General features: G+C 37.7%; 3 protein-coding genes across 8 annotated transcripts; 1 reads left to right on the forward strand and 2 right to left on the reverse strand.

The window, feature by feature from the left end:
• Positions 1-269: 269 nt before the first annotated feature.
• Positions 270-5,181, reverse strand: LOC143446085 (heparan sulfate glucosamine 3-O-sulfotransferase 1-like). Its single transcript, XM_076945570.1, has 6 exons — positions 4,788-5,181; positions 2,529-3,055; positions 2,071-2,169; positions 1,692-1,861; positions 1,315-1,489; positions 270-1,095 (listed from the first exon to the last, which is right to left on the reverse strand). Exons 2-6 carry the CDS (start codon positions 2,622-2,624, stop codon positions 547-549), a joined length of 1,089 nt encoding a protein of 362 aa, XP_076801685.1. The 5' UTR covers positions 2,625-3,055; positions 4,788-5,181; the 3' UTR covers positions 270-546.
• Positions 5,182-9,040: 3,859 nt separating this feature from the next.
• Positions 9,041-12,259, forward strand: LOC143445041 (uncharacterized). 5 transcript variants are annotated; one of them, XM_076943850.1, is made up of 6 exons: positions 9,041-9,237; positions 9,611-10,089; positions 10,254-10,362; positions 10,504-10,605; positions 10,696-10,814; positions 11,326-12,259. In XM_076943850.1, exons 2-6 carry the CDS (start codon positions 10,056-10,058, stop codon positions 11,343-11,345), a joined length of 384 nt encoding a protein of 127 aa, XP_076799965.1. In that variant the 5' UTR covers positions 9,041-9,237; positions 9,611-10,055; the 3' UTR covers positions 11,346-12,259. The 5 variants fall into 5 exon arrangements, with proteins under 5 accessions (XP_076799965.1, XP_076799964.1, XP_076799962.1 ...); XM_076943847.1 differs by lacking the exon at positions 9,611-10,089 and having other exon boundaries at positions 9,044-9,237; positions 10,952-12,259; XM_076943846.1 differs by lacking the exon at positions 9,041-9,237 and having other exon boundaries at positions 9,651-10,089; positions 10,952-12,259.
• A 94-nt stretch (positions 12,260-12,353) lies between these two features.
• On the reverse strand, positions 12,354-13,594 carry LOC143445039 (uncharacterized). Of its 2 annotated transcripts, none has more exons than XM_076943842.1 (3): positions 13,398-13,594; positions 13,122-13,189; positions 12,354-13,018 (listed from the first exon to the last, which is right to left on the reverse strand). In XM_076943842.1, exons 1-3 carry the CDS (start codon positions 13,463-13,465, stop codon positions 12,354-12,356), a joined length of 801 nt encoding a protein of 266 aa, XP_076799957.1. In that variant the 5' UTR covers positions 13,466-13,594. The 2 variants fall into 2 exon arrangements, 1 of the variants encoding a protein (XP_076799957.1); XR_013113785.1 differs by having other exon boundaries at positions 12,880-13,018; positions 13,273-13,594.
• Positions 13,595-15,748: the final 2,154 nt, after the last annotated feature.

A 15,748-nucleotide genomic window follows, 5' to 3' on the forward strand; every position in this document is an offset into this window, starting at 1 on the left:
TTAGGAGTTTTTGATGACGTCTGTCGTGTTATTAACTAATACAGCCAGCCACTTTACTGACTATAATTTATATAATTTAAAACAGTGGCATTTAGCCCTACAGTTACCGGAGTATTCAAATTAATTTGGACGCATTAAAACCACGCAGGTATTTTTGTGCTACAGGCCTGTCACCAGTCAATCCGACCCTGGGTACAACATTGTCACTTGGACTGATACGTCGCTTACAAAATAGATGTAAATTTAGAACAAATTCTGTTAATTAGATATGAATTTGACGTGCACTGGTATTTTAAATTACAGCTCAGCTCGAAACGATGGGAAAGTATGTAACCAAATTGTAAAAACAGAAAAAATTACAACGCATAGATGCTATTTTTCTAATTTCTCATACTTTTTATTCATGTCTTTGATTAAACTCGGTCAAGACAGGCAGACAGCTTGCAGAATTGCAGCTTCAGACAAAGACAGCATCAGCAGCAAAAAAAGTTACGTGCCGCAATGTGAAAACTAAGATACATCTTAAGAAGCATATTTCTTTTTTGTTTAAGTCCAGCTCAAATTTCGGCCAAGCATTTTGACCAGGCCTTCGTTATAACTTCTATAAAAATCTCTCAGCTTGGATGCAGTAGTATTTAACATTTCCATGTTTCCATTTCTTGTTCTTCCCTTTCCGTTACCTAAGCAACGCAGCTTGTTCTCCTGCCAATCTTTATAACAATAAAATCTTTTCTCCGGACTCATGACTAAGTCTTCTTTCAGTACGAGTTTTGGAAGCCCTGTATAGTCTTGCACTTTTTCCATTAGTGGTCCCGGATTATTTATCAACTCCTCACCATCAATCACCATTAAATTGCTGTTATTATAGTATTCAAACCACCTATGCAAGTGCAAGGCATAAAAGCCAGTAGTCAAAATAGTGCTTAAGTAGAGGTTGCCATGCAGCTGGAGCACAGTCCTCATTTGTTGAGATGATTTGTGTTCGTTGTAATCTCCTACCAAGCCTGATACTAAAGGCAAGTAGGCATCCAAATAATCTTCCAATGTAGCATACTTGGTGATAGATCGTGGGTGGCGAAGTTCATACATTTTTTGCTTCGATAATAAATGAAAAATAGTTCTGTTATTAAAATTAGGCTATACATTATTATGTACTCTTTAGATTGAACGTTTTTGCAATGAATCCATAGCCCAATAAAGTTAATGGAAAACGTTAGAAACGTATTTTCTGTAATTAATTTAGAAATGCATATAAGTTATATGTAATGGAAATATAAACTTGAAAAAGCATATAGCTGCGCCAAATGAAAGTACCTCTTGAACGTAGTCAGATAACACCCGCTTCACTGGGTCACATAAAATCAACAGAAGTTTAGCCTTCGGCGCTGTTGTATGTATCGCTTTTGGTATCGTGTGCGGTGGGAAGCTGAAATAAGCAGGAGATTTTTCCGCAACGAAGGCACTCTTCTCGACTTCGGGAAAGAACCTCCTTTGAAGCAATTGGTTAGAATTTCGATGAAGAAAAGTTATCATGCTTTTAAAACTAACACTGTTCTGTCGTTTCGCTTATTTTGCACAAGTTAAAATATGATATAGTTTATATCGTATACGTCGGATAAATCCTCTCAACTTTATCCAGAAATTGCTTCATCAGTTGTGTCGCAGGTATTAGTATATAGCGTAATGCTTACATATATTCATCCTTCGAGTACTTGTAACCATGTGTGTCGAAGTAATGGACTTCAAGATTTTTTGTTGCAATTCTCAGCGATGGATGGAAGCGGAGAAAGTGAAATAAAGCGCCAGTACCGCATTTTTCCACTCCGATCCCTATTATATCCGGTAAACGTCTGAATTTAGTCTGTGGAATTAAAAACAATAATCCGTAGATTTTTCCATCTTCCAATACCATATGCGTTTTAGACTACGTAGCTCGTACTTACACATAGGCTAACCGCTACACGGTTTTTTGTTATCACTTATCACCATACAATAATTACATTTAGGCTAACCAACATCATTAAATAACGTTAATATTACAACCATAAGCTTTGTGGTCAAGAACGTTACCTCGTTTTTGAAGTTTTCTTCCAAACCTTTCCACAAAGCTACTCTTTGTTTATGTCTTGACGCGGATGTAAGGTCCTCGTTTGATGATAAGGGAATTTCCTTACAAAAATAGCAGTATTTTTTGTATTTAATCAAATGAAGCCGATGAGCTATCTTACAAAAATGGAATTACTATTCCTATCTTATCGTTCAATACACAGTATTTATAGCGATCATTTCCAACTCCATTGCAAAGTAGCCTTTTTGAAATACAATGTAGTTACCAGTTAATGCGATTAATATGTAAGCGACTTTGCATAAACCGAGTAGGCCTATAACGTTGTTACAAGGTATTGCATCAATGGCCGCAAGACAACAGATTCTTCTCTGTATATATTTTTCAAATTGGATTTATTTAAACAATACATTTAATTACGCTTTGTACGCCCAGCCATAAAATGAATATAAAGCCAGCTTACCTTTTCACTGCTAGCATTATAATAGGAGATTCCATAGAACGCGCTAGAAAAAGCGATTAAAAAAATTGTTATGACGTATGCCTTGCCTCGGGCCATAGCAGGAAGGTTTAAATTCAGCTTTTAAGATCCACTTCTAGTCATATTTCTAGCAATGTCGGTCGCTAAAACATATTTATATTTCAACTACAGCGTTTAAAAAATTTTAAACCTTGAATCTGAGATATTATCCTTCAAATTTTTGTTACGCTTTACCTTCGACTGCAATTCTTTAATATTTTAGTTGCTATTGATTTTGTTAATACACCAGATATAAACATGCATGACATTTTCCAACAGCAAAATATTTAAGACTATTGTTTCACATCTTCTTGTTTGTTTCATCTCACTAGCTCATAGTTTGGTTTTGTAACCTTCGTAGGGTCGGGTAGCCAGTGTACGAAAAACGCTATGTCTTGCTGATTCAAACACAAATGAAACAAGTTATACTCAACGTACAACAACAAATCCTGCATAACATACTTTTAACACTAGAAGGACGGGGCGCGTCAATTGACGCATTTTCAACCTAAGTGCATCTATAACTTTTAAGTGGTGCATCGCACAACCGTGATATTTCCTGACTTTTCCTACATTAGTGTTAGGTAACTAACCCATGAATATGAAGTTTTTATTTTACCGGTAGAGATAATTAACGTGGTCACTACCTAGAAGGACGGGGTGCGTCAATTGACGCATTGTTACTTCACACTACAAAAACCAGTTCTCGCAATTGAGAGCATCGTTTTCTTTCTGCTGATAATTACAGGTTTATCGAATTAGGTCACAGCTGGCGTGATAGGAGGGCGCAACTTCCCTGTGAAGAGTTTGTGGGGGAGGTCGTGGGGATGTCCGATGTTTTCCCAAACCATGGCAAGAGACAGGTTTCTGGAGCTCATACGATTCCTTCGCTTCGATCTGAAGACGGAAAGGCGTAGGAATCTATTGCATGATAAATTTGCACTCGCTTCACAACTTTGGAACAGTTTTATATCAAACTGCCAAAAAGCATTTATTCCACAGTGGAAGATAACTGTGGATGAGCAACTATTGCCGTGTAAGGCACGCTGCAAGTTCATCCAATATATGGCCAATAAACCAGACAAGTTTGGTCTAAACTTCTGGCTTGCAGTTGACGTTGAAAACAAATATTTATTCAACGGCTTTCCTTACGTTGGAAAAGATGACGCAAGGAGCCCCCACGTGAGTGTGCCCACCGACGTTATACTGAAACTCATGGCGCCGCTTTTTCAAGGAGGTTACAACGTCACTTGCGATAATTTTTTCACCTCACTTGACCTGGCGTTGCGACTTGCGGAAAAGAAGTGCAGCCTCGTAGGGACAATGCGCCAGAACAGGAGAGAAGTCCCGGAAGAGTGCAAGAAGAAAAAGGAGTTGCGTGAAACAGAAGTGTTTAGGCACGACGGCCAAACAGCAATTACACTCACATCATACCAGTGCAAAGCAGCAAAAAACGTGGCAATTTTGAGCAGTCTACATCTGGACGTCCACGTTTCAAGCGACGAAAATACGAAAAAGAAGCCTGACTCTATACTCTACTATAATGAGACAAAAGTGAAGTCGACGTTTTTGATCAAATGGCACGGTTGTACTCGGTCAAAGCAGCAAGCAGACGATGGCCGGTGCATGTATTTTACAATGTAGTTGATATGGCTCTTATCAACAGCTGGATTATCTACAAACGCGTCTGCCAGAGCAAGATCAGCCGCAGAGAATATATACAAAAGATAGCAGAAGAGCTTACCGGAAGTGTGGAAGCAATTACTCGCAAACGTCCAGCAGAAGGCGGTTGCGGCCCCAGTACCACGATTACCAATCCAGTTGTCAAACAACACGTTACCTGCGCTACCTCAAAGTGCAGAAATCGTACCACCGAAAGGTGCCAAGACTGTAAGAAAGCGGTATGTGGGCGATGTGCTACCAGAAAGTGCAAATCGTGTGCTTAGGAAAAGTATTTTTGAGTATGGACTTATAAGTGTTCACTGGTTTCAAGCGTTGTTTCAAACTGAGGCTTGTATTTTCAATGCGATTGCTTTTGTTAATTAAAATGCACAAAGCGGACATGCGATAGAAGTAGTTTTTTCGGAGCAACAGCACAGTTTTCTCAACAAAAAACGTTAGATTTGCGCCGTTTTGACCTTATGCGTCAATTGACGCACTCCGTCCTTCTAGGTATACGAAAATTGCCGTCCTTCTAGTGACCGCGTCATTTAGCCAAAAACATTTCCAGTAATGACAACTGTTGTAATTTTTTTTATATTTTAAAGAAACATAGAAGAGTTAATGCACATATCTGTGAAAACAAGACTCCCTGACTCGTTTCTTTAGGTAGCCATTGATTTCTTTCTGTGCTTGCTACTTAAAGACTCAATACACACGTTCTACTGTTCCTAGCCCAACAGTTTCTAACTCCAAGTTGGGTTTGCCATAATCTACCTGAAGGTCTAGTTATCAATGGCGCCAGAAAATATCCAAATGTGCGGGGGCAAACAGTCCAAACATTAACTTCTTTAAAATATTGCATTTTGTGATACATTTTCTGTAACTTGAGCTATAGTAAATATGTAACTACAGATAGCTATCTCAGATAGACGCCTCCGGGCACACGGCACCAATGGGTATGATAACATGTATGGCTCAGCTTCACCACTAAAATTCAGAAAATTGAAGTAAGATAACCCTGGTGGTTTATATTCTGACTTAGTTTTTGAGTACAAGCACCAAAGAATGTTATCTGCTATTGCTCTTGTTATAAATTCAACATTACTGATATATTCAATTAGTGGAAACACAAACGTCAGTAAATGTTGAACTACTTTAGTTCTGGTGCTTTTGAACTGAAACTAAAGTAGTTATAAAGTGCCATAAAACTGCCAAAATTTTTTTTTTCTACAAACTGCGTAGGGAGATGTAGGGTTTTTTTAGGTGTGCTGGTAGGGTTAATTTCTTTTTTTGAGTGGCAACACTGATAGCAACCCCTCATGACGTGTTTGAAGTAAACTAAGCAAAAACGCAAACTTCACATTTTAGTGATTTAGTCTATATAATTCCCATCAATCCAGCTTCCACCTTTTCTGCAAAACATTTTAACTGCATATACTTACTGTTATTTTTCCAATCTTAATTACAAAAGAATCCCGTCTCCTGATTTTTCACATAAATTTCCTTCAATAAAACTTTCAGTAGGCTAATCAAGCAAAATTTTGAACACATTAGGATTTATGAGCCAATTGTTACGGTACCGTAACCAGCTAATTAAATTTACCTGCACTGCTTCTAACCTGCTGTACCTGTCGGCTTGCTGTCCAGTTAGATTTATTAGCTATTACTTGACACTACCTTGTCGACAAGACAAGATGGCTACTTACTCAAAATTCTTACTATAATCATGACAATCTGTATAATTAATTACACTGGACAACAGCAAAATTATTCCTCAAATAAAAATAAACTGCCTAGACTAACTTTGGGACGCTGATTCCAAATCTGAAATCAGAATTGGTCTATCACGTCAGGTTTTCAAGATATGAAAATTCACGAAATTCGGATTTTGCATTGATTGGCACTATATTATGAGGTTCTACAGTACAAGGTATTGTGCAATTTTCTTTCCCAGCGAATTGTTGGTCATATTATGTCACAATGCATGTTATGTAAGATTAATATTGACATTATTTTGTAAATGCAATGTTCTATCTTTTCACAATTAATGCATTCTTGAATGTTCTTGGCCATGACTATAGAGGGGGGGGGGGGGGGTAAAATCGAAGACTCTGTGTGTTTTTGCACTGATGTTGATTCACTCATGTATGAGCTTGGCCACCAACACATTAGCACTGAGTGGAGACTGTTCATTGATTCTAGCAAAGCTAGTTTGAAAGCTGTCCTACTGCACAATGGGAATGAAAAGCCTTCTGTCCCTATTGCTCATGCTGTCGATTTGAAGGAGACGTACGAGTCTATGGAAACCATCCTACGGGTCATTAACTACCGGGCTTATAACTGGAACATATGTGGAGACCTTAAAGTTGTGTCACTTTTGCTCGGATTGCAGTTGGGTTACACCAAGCATATGTGCTTTCTCTGTTTGTGGGACAGTCGAGACGATGCAAACCACTATGACACAACTGAATGGCCAATGAGAACGGACTACATTGTTGGAAGATATAATGTTAAGTGCCAACCCCTAATTGATCCGAGCAAAGTGTACTTGCCACCACTTCACATTAAACTGGGCCTGATCAAACAATTTGTGAAGGCAATGGATTTCAATGGAGATGGATTCCTGCATATAAAAGAAAAATTTGGTGCAATACTAAGTGATGCTAAACTGAGAGCTGGAATATTTGTTGGCCCCCAAATACGTGATTTGATCCGTGACCCAGTATTTCCATTCAAGCTTAATTCAATTGAATTAAAAGCCTGGAATGCATTTGTACAGATTGTACAAAATTTTCTTGGGAAGTACAGGGCAGAAAATTACTCGGAACTAGTGGACAATTTGCTGGAATCATACCGCGAAATGGGCTGCAGAATGTCGGTTAAACTGCATTTTCTTCATTCACACTTGGAATTTTTCCCGCCAAACCTGGGTGATGTGAGCGACGAGCATGGGGAAAGATTTCACCAAGACATCTCTGTGATGGAATCGCGGTATAGAGGTCGATTTAACCCAAACATGATGGGGGACTACTGCTGGTTTCTTCAGCGTGAAACTGACACTGAACATACTCGAAAGAGCAAGTGTATAAAGCACTTTTGAGGGAATATAATGTTATTTTTGTCTGATTTAATTATCCTGGGTTGTGTTAAATTGTGCAGTATGATAATGCTGTTATTTTCAATAGAAACTACTGGGTTGATTACATGTAATGTTTTGTTCCGCTCAGCCAAAATTAGCCAAAATCACAGTTATGGGTTGTCGTGAGCATATATCATATCTCAAAAACGTGACGTGTTAGAAAAAATCTAAGACCAGATTTGGATTCAGCATTGCAAAATTAGTCTAGGTAAACTTGAAATGAGCGAGGAATAAAAAATAAGTTGTAAATTGTTGTCCAGTGTTATCGAACAAAGACCAATATACAAGACATGCAAACTCGAACAAAAACAAACTTAGGATCACGTGAGTGGCGACCACTCATGTGTGTTATGCCGGCGAAAATTACTAGCTAGTAAATATATAAGATTTTCCACGTCGGAACAAAGAGATTTAAACACATGAGTAGAAACTTCTCTTTTGCGCATGACGTCATGTTTGTTTCTTTTATTCTCTTGCAGCATATTCTACTTTCTCCACGGTCACGGTTCACTACATAACAATAAACATGCAGACGACGACAATGATTTTCAGATCTGTTTGCTGCTGGAACAGATTAGTCTTATTATTACGATGCAGTTATTGGGATCCATTGGGTGTTAAATTTAATTGAAATTAATTAATGAAATCAGGTGATAGTTTTAGGTTCAGCAATTAACTTAGTTTCAGTTCCTTGAACTGATAATGCTGCTGTTTTGTATCAAGGCATGGCTTAGCCTACTTGAGTTGCGCGGGAAGATTTTTTCGTTCACCACATTTAAGGTAAAAATAAAATGAATGGATGAAAAATTTAGATAGACCGAGTCATATTGTATTGTTTCATCTGCGCATAAAATTACGCTCCACGCGCAGAATAAAAACTTTACAGATTAAGACTCAGTAGTACAGGTCTTATGTTGCAGGCTTTGAGTTATTGAAATAAGCTAAATAGTCTGAAATAATGGCAAACTTGTGCTGTTTACCAATGTGCAACAACAGGTCACCTGCCGTGACTCTGTTTAAGATACCTTCGAGAAAATTTGTAAAAAAGGAGAAGGAAAGCTGGGCAGAAAGGTTAGAGTGTATCGTGCTGGCTTGCAGAAGCGACGAGCACATAAAAAATCTATTTGCTCGAGATGCTGTGAAAATGTGTGAAGTGCATTTTGAAAGATTTGACATTGTTTTAAGTAAAATTTGTTTTACATACACTTACATGTAGTGTAACTAGTGTATTGAGGAAAGATATTTAATGTAATGGCATATCTAGCGTTTGATGCAGTGTTTGTTTTCCATGAGATGGTTTGATGCAGAACTTCATTAAATTTACTAGCGAGTGAGCACAGCATAACACTGCATCTGTAACAAGCTATTAGTGCAAACCTTCACTGTGGTTTCAGATTAATATATGTACCATTACAAGTATCAAAGTACTTTGGCGCAGGTACATTCAAGAAAGCCGCCGAAGAAGCGTATCTTTGAAACAAAAGTACATTTCAAATCTGTTGCGTCCTTGAAATCTGCTCGCTTGGCGGAAGGTTGGCAGAGATCATTTGAAAACAAAAATCTTGTTTTTTCTTTTTATGATGGCTGTGATCAACCTAAATACTCGATTGGAGTATTATATGACATGTCATTAAAGATATGCTATTATGGCTGGAAAGCACCTCGCTCAAGTTGTATTTACTCCCTGGACATAACTACTCAAACACTACACGGCACCATAAAAGATATTGAATCGTTTTCAATATGTTCTGGATTGTACAATTCTGGAAGTGGCCTGCCACACATGACCACCAAATCTATGACACCATTCAGTTCTGAAAATGCACCAACAGTTAGGAAACTTGCATACAGGTGAAACTAGTTTTTCAATTGTGCCTATTGCATTTGTTACATAAATGAAATTCATCATTATTTAACATTGAATGAATCATATAGAGTGGTGGGATTCAGCCGGTTCGTGCGAACCGGTTCTTGGAATTTTAATGACATCTGCGAACTGGTTGTTAACAAGCATATGTATAAGCCTATGTGTATGTCGGTAACGGGTCAATATGGCATGCTGCTAGTGAGAGAAGGAAATTTTAACATATTTCAATCCCACCGCTGACCATATACTTACTTATTTTTGGTAACACTGATAATGCATTGCACTTAAAGTGTACACCGTATCTTAGGCATATTTTGTGACTTTTCTTGTTAAATGAACCAAATTTCTTGTTGTTAGAAATGCAAGTTGTGAACTTTTTCTCAAGGAAAGTGGTCAGTGCAGGAGTTGTTGTAATGTAAATGAAAAGGAGGGACGGCTCAACCAGAAAAGGCTAAATTATTACCATATGGTTAAAGATCAACCTTTAAAACGATCAGCGCAGCCAACATTTAACCTACCATCTCGAATTACCTCCACCTTTACTGCTAATGAAATTTGGTGATATTGCACTTCGTAATCCTATTAGTAATAGTCTCATTCGCAAGGTTGTCAGTGTCAGTAGCTGTGCTTTTTACACTTAACTATATGTAGGTTGAGCAATGCCAGAAGATAGAAATAAAACAGTATTATTTAAGACAGTCTTGTTGTTATGAAGTAAATCTTTATTAGCATTAGAGAATTGGAAGCTAAGGTTTCGACTCTGTTAGCTGATGATACGGTGCAAGTGGAGGTAGATAAAATTATGTCAGATGACATGACAGCCATTGTTAAAGCAGGTATCATACCGATTACAAAGCTGGTAATCCAGAATATGTTACTTATAACTATTCTAATGAAGCTACAAATGTAATGTGATGCACCTACACAATGCATATAACTCAGTCTTTTTTGTGTCGTGTGTTTTTGTGAAGTTTACGTAAATATCATACATTTTATTTAGCTCAAGATGAGGATAAAATTGATAACTTCTACTCAATCTTTTGGAAAGAGCAGCAAAAGCTAAATAGTATGAAAAGAAATGGGGAAGGATATCACCCTGAGTTAATAAAGTAGGTTTAGGTCTCCTTGAGTAATAAACTACTGAAGTAATTGGTGTAAAGATATCAACATGTTTTAAGTTCAGTTGACCTCAATTTTTTGTTTATTTCGTAAAAGCGTGCTAAAATCAACCCTTGCAATTTTCTTTATAGATTCTGTTTGAGTCTAGCTGCTAAAAGTAAAAGCGCCTATGAAGAATTACGACAAAGTGGCATTTTACGACTACCAAGCTCACGCACCCTAAATGACTATCGGTAGCGTATGGGTTCTGTTCTCTGCAATTTGGCTACTACTAGCTACCTACGAGCAATTGTTTCACTTGCTCACTTTTGTACTGTTTTCAGAAACGTTTACTGCACTGCACCTGGCATTCAAGATAATGTTTTAGAAGAACTGAAATCCAAAAGTCTCAGTCTAGCATCACATGAACGATTTCTCGTTATATCAATCGATGAAATGAAAGGTGAAACTTTTCTTGGTATTTTTAACACTATTAATCACACTGTGTAAGATTCTTATTCATGCTTTATGACAAAACAATGACACAAGTTATTAACTGTATATGCACGAGATATAGCCTGTTGCTTATTTTGTTTACAGTGAAAGAAAATATTGTGTATAATGCAGCAACAGACCGAATAATAGGATTTGTTGATCTGGGTGTCGACAGACAATACAATAATGAAGCTCCTGCCACACATGCCCTACAATTTTATGGTAGGAGTATCCTCAGCAATTTTTCCCAGGCCTATTGTCTTTTATGCCACCAAGAATACAAAGGCATTTCACTTGGTTAGCATGTTCTGGGAAGTGGTTGAATCCTTGGCCGGATGTGGTTTTACAGTCTTAGCACTTGTTGCTGATGGTGCATCCTGCAATCGAAAATTGTTCCAATTGCTCAATAATTCCAATTTGACCGTCCCCTACAAGTGCATTAATATTTATCAGCCAGAAATGCCTATTTATTTGATTAGTGACCCTCCACACTTGCTGAAGACAGCCTGTAACTGTGTGAGATCCAGCCGTCCAGGTGGAGCTAGAATGATGAAGTACAATCAACATTTCATTTTGTGGGAGCATTTTTGCCATGTTCCTTACCTATTTGAAAGTTCAGAGTTGAGAAGTTGCAAGTTGACTGATGGCCATTTTTCCCATAAGAGTTACGCAAAAATGCGGGTTTGCTATGCCGCACAATTGCTCTCTGGAACTGTCTCCAGTTTAATGAAGAGTCGTGGTGGAGAAGAAATGAAGATGAGTGCGTGGTTTGCTGGTTTGATGAATAAGTGGTTTGACCTCATGAACACCAGATTAAATTATTCATACAACCCAGACTTGAAACCATATACAACGATTGATGATCCTCGTCTGAAATGGCTTAATACATTCCTTTCAGAGTTAAAACAATGGAAAAGCAGTTTAACTGGGTCCGTTTCCGAACAGTCAAAGCAGTTTCTGAGCCATCAAACCTACGACGGTTTAGTTTCCACATCCATGGCCATTGCTGAATTGGTGAAATTCTTGTTGGAGAACAGCCCAGAAGGTTCATACGTCTTAACTAAGCGCTTAAACCAAGACCCATTGGAGGCCTATTTCGGTCATATGAGACAAACTGGCCGTCGAAATGAAGTGCCTGATATTCACCAATATGCACAATTTGAAAATGTGATAATGTGCAAAAAGAATATCAAGTCACTTAAGGGGTCAAATGTAAATCACGTTATTGACTGGAAACATGGTGATGTTTGCGATGATCCAATGCCGAAGCGAAAAATATAACTTGATTTCGAGTGTTTTGACAGTCTGCTTGTGCAATACAGTAACACTTAATCCTTCTTGAGCTAAAACTGACGAAGTACATGTAAGAAGACAACTATGTAATGTACATTCATTTTAATGATTTTCTCAGACTTACATTTTGATCAGAGGTTACATGCAGTACTGAATTTAAATGATTGGCTTTTTGATAGCATCTAATGATTAGATTCTAATCTTCACGTAAAATTTACATATTTTCATGCAATTTTTGCAAACATTCATCAAAAACAAGATTTTCAAATATATCTTTTATGTTACAAACACTCAAAGAAGACATGCAACTTTCCATGATGTGCTCCTTTATGTCTTGTTTCCTAAAGACACTTTCTGCATACATCAACAATTTCACTAGTGATTTCGCTGGAACTGTAAGATGTCCATAATTGTTATTATTTAAAGCGGAAATCAAGGAACTATTAGTGGTTTCATTACTATAATCAGTTAAACAAGATAATAGATCTATTTCTCTCGGATTTATACAGCGCTTAGTGAGTTTCTGCAAAATATAACCACCTATGTACTGAATTATGAATTCTTCGTCTCGGGTTAACTTGTGTAATGTCAAGTGTTTCCCCTTTTTGTTGTGTGCAACAGTGGTAACGTGTGATAAAAATACATCAAACAGTTTTCGTGTTAAACATAGTGACAATTTTCTTGGCAAGAAAAATAGTGATGGGATGCACGTAATTCCATCACAGGAGAATTTATGAAACAGTTCATCCGGTGAACTGTACGAAGAAAATAGCTTCATAAAATAGTTAACCGCATCTGCAGTTAGATCTGTTTTAACGCCACCCACTGTTTCCCACCATTCCATCAGCTTTTCTCTTGTAACATTATTGCAAGAAGATTCTGCAAGACAAGTGTAAAATTAAGTTTGTTTGATTTTTTTAATCGGAATCTGCCAATGATAGAGCTCCAAATGAAATAAGTTTCAAACAAAAAACAAATATACCGTGAGCAGTTTTTTGATGAGCCAGCAAAGTTTCATTACTTGTGCAATTATGCAAACATTGTCCACATCTGCAAATAAATATTTTCATTATCAGATTAAATGACATCAATATATCAGTACAGCATTTCTTCAAATATTCGTTACGACTTACATTAATTTGTTGTTTTGCTTGGCTGTTTATTATAAATTGGCGAGAACGTACGCTCTGGGTGACCGCCATACAGGACAAGCTCAACAGCAGTTGGCTAATTGATTAATAGGCATATCGTATCTTACATGAAGTTTGCTGCATCGTCTTCTGGGTCACAATCTATTTCAATAATTAACTTCAAATTGACATCCATTAGATCTCAACAACTGCACCACAATAACAAGATCTGAAATCAGACTTCCAGTAGCCTATTTTAATGACACAACACCTGCAACATAAGGCCTATGCTAATGAGTTTAGTTGCTAATTGCCTGGTCGAAGAGAAATGTGGGGAACGAAAAAATCTTCCCGCGCAACTCAAGTAGGCTAAGCCATGCCTTGATACAAAACAGCAGCATTATCAGTTCAAGGAACTGAAACTAAGTTAATTGCTGAACCTAAAACTATCACCTGATTTCATTAATTAATTTCAATTAAATTTAACACCCAATGGATCCCAATAACTGCATCGTAATAATAAGACTAATCTGTTCCAGCAGCAAACAGATCTGAAAATCATTGTCGTCGTCTGCATGTTTATTGTTATGTAGTGAACCGTGACCGTGGAGAAAGTAGAATATGCTCCAAGAGAATAAAAGAAACAAACATGACGTCATGCGCAAAAGAGAAGTTTCTACTCATGTGTTTAAATCTCTTTGGTCGGAATTATGACACTAATAAATACCATTAATTATTTATTCACATTAGGTTTTCCTAAATGAGCTCGTTGGCTCTGAGTCACAGGAGCCAGATCAAAGAGATGAAAGAGCCACGGGTTGCCGACTTCTGGTCTAAACAGACTCTCAATTGACAACAGTGTATTGTTTTTCCTGTTATCATTTCTTCAAATTTATTACAGACTTTAATTAATTTGTTCATTAAAGATTTGTGACCATGCTTCCACACAGGTATGCAGTACCGAATGTAACTCTTCATTAAAGAGTGGCAAAGGGTGGTTAGGTGAGCTTTGTTTAAATAGGCCGCAGGGGTGTCAAACTCAATCGCACCAGGGGCCAAATCTCAAAACTTATTTAACGCCGCGGGCCGTAAGGATGAAACTTGATTGAACGATTTGTAACTTGACGTGATTTGATTGAACGTTTCGCGACACCAGTACATGAATTGGAACAGGCATCGAAATAACACCAAGTTTTTGATGTTTAAAGCTCGGTGTATTATTCTTCTTCGAATACGAGTCGCACAAATACGGACGAAAAACAGGAAAAATACGTCGCACTCGATAATATATCCTACCAAAAAGTAGAAAGAAAGGTCACCTACCACGAAGTAGGCTTATTATTGAAAACAAGGCTTTGGGGAAAACCCGTGTATTTCATGAAAATTGCGCCGCGCAATCAGTTAAGAACAACGTGAATTGAAAATTTTTTTGTTACGTTTGTGCTGCATTGTACGATGTTTAAAGAAGCCGCTCTCAAATATGAGCACAAAGTAGACCGATAAAAATAAAATGAATATGTAAAAAATTAATGTACGCGGCATACGGTATGCTACAACTATAAGCACATACACAGAAATGCAGTAATAAGATTCTGTCAAACACGACCATACTACAGGTAGCCTGTATAAAAAAATGTAAATTAAACCGTGCATTTGAAAGTTAAAAAGTTAGCAAATTGAAGCATTCAACTGTCTTCACTTCAGTGGTGCCACTTTATCAGAGCTGGATGTTTGACATCTTTTCATGGAAACAAGTTTGTCGATGTTTGGGGTAAGACTTTGTGTTGCGGAAATTCTTAAAATGGACTGTAGGTGTTCATCAGTAAGACGACTTCTGTGTGATGTTTTGTTAATCTTCATCACAGAAAACAACTGTTCACATATATATGTGCTACCAAACATACACAAGGTTCGAGCGGCATGTAGACGGAGATGGGGCATTGTTTCAGGAATAAAGCGAATAAATTTTGTAGGCCCCACAGTGCCGTACTTTGCTTTTAGTGTCCCATTACACTGCAGTTTTATAAGCTCCATCTGAATATTTGCAGGGGCAGTTTCTACGTCAACTGCAAATGGATTGCGCAGCAGCTCAAAATTACTTTTCTGTGCTTCAAAGTCACCAAAACGTCGTGCAAACTCGGAGCGAAGTTCGCTCAATTTTTCAGCGAAGTGTGCTTTTGGGAATGTCGTGGCACAGAGTTGGGGGAACATTACCTGGCAACAGGAAAAGTGAGATAAGTTGCATTGGTGCGTTTGTGCCTCCCATAAGCGCAACTTTACCTGAAACGCCTTTACTGCGTCATACATATCAATAATCATACAGCCCCGTCCCTGAAGCTGAACATTCAACGCGCTGAGATGAGAACTTATGTCAGCCAGAAATGCCAAGTTGCATCTCCAGATTTCACTACGGAGTATAGTAGTGTCTTTTCCTTTGCTTTGTAGAAACTGACAGATTTCCTCTCTCAGCTCAAACACT

This window comes from Clavelina lepadiformis, chromosome 2 (assembly GCF_947623445.1).
Source record: "Clavelina lepadiformis chromosome 2, kaClaLepa1.1, whole genome shotgun sequence".
NCBI lineage: Eukaryota > Metazoa > Chordata > Ascidiacea > Aplousobranchia > Clavelinidae > Clavelina > Clavelina lepadiformis.

Coding starts and splice junctions, on each gene's coding strand:
- LOC143446085 (XM_076945570.1), bottom strand. CDS start 2,624: ATGGCCCGAGGCAAGGCATACGTCATAACAATTTTTTTAATCGCTTTT. Junction 2,170..2,528: donor ATAATGCTAGCAGTGAAAAG/GTAAGCTGGCTT, acceptor TATTTTTGTAAG/GAAATTCCCTTATCATCAAA. Junction 1,490..1,691: donor TACTCGAAGGATGAATATAT/GTAAGCATTACG, acceptor ATTGCTTCAAAG/GAGGTTCTTTCCCGAAGTCG.
- LOC143445041 (XM_076943846.1), top strand. CDS start 10,056: ATGTCAGATGACATGACAGCCATTGTTAAAGCAG. Junction 10,090..10,253: donor GACAGCCATTGTTAAAGCAG/GTATCATACCGA, acceptor CATTTTATTTAG/CTCAAGATGAGGATAAAATT. Junction 10,606..10,695: donor CGCACCCTAAATGACTATCG/GTAGCGTATGGG, acceptor TACTGTTTTCAG/AAACGTTTACTGCACTGCAC.
- LOC143445039 (XM_076943842.1), bottom strand. CDS start 13,465: ATGGATGTCAATTTGAAGTTAATTATTGAAATAGATTGTGACCCAGAA. Junction 13,190..13,397: donor GACGATGCAGCAAACTTCAT/GTAAGATACGAT, acceptor ATTTATTTGCAG/ATGTGGACAATGTTTGCATA. Junction 13,019..13,121: donor TCATCAAAAAACTGCTCACG/GTATATTTGTTT, acceptor CTTGTCTTGCAG/AATCTTCTTGCAATAATGTT.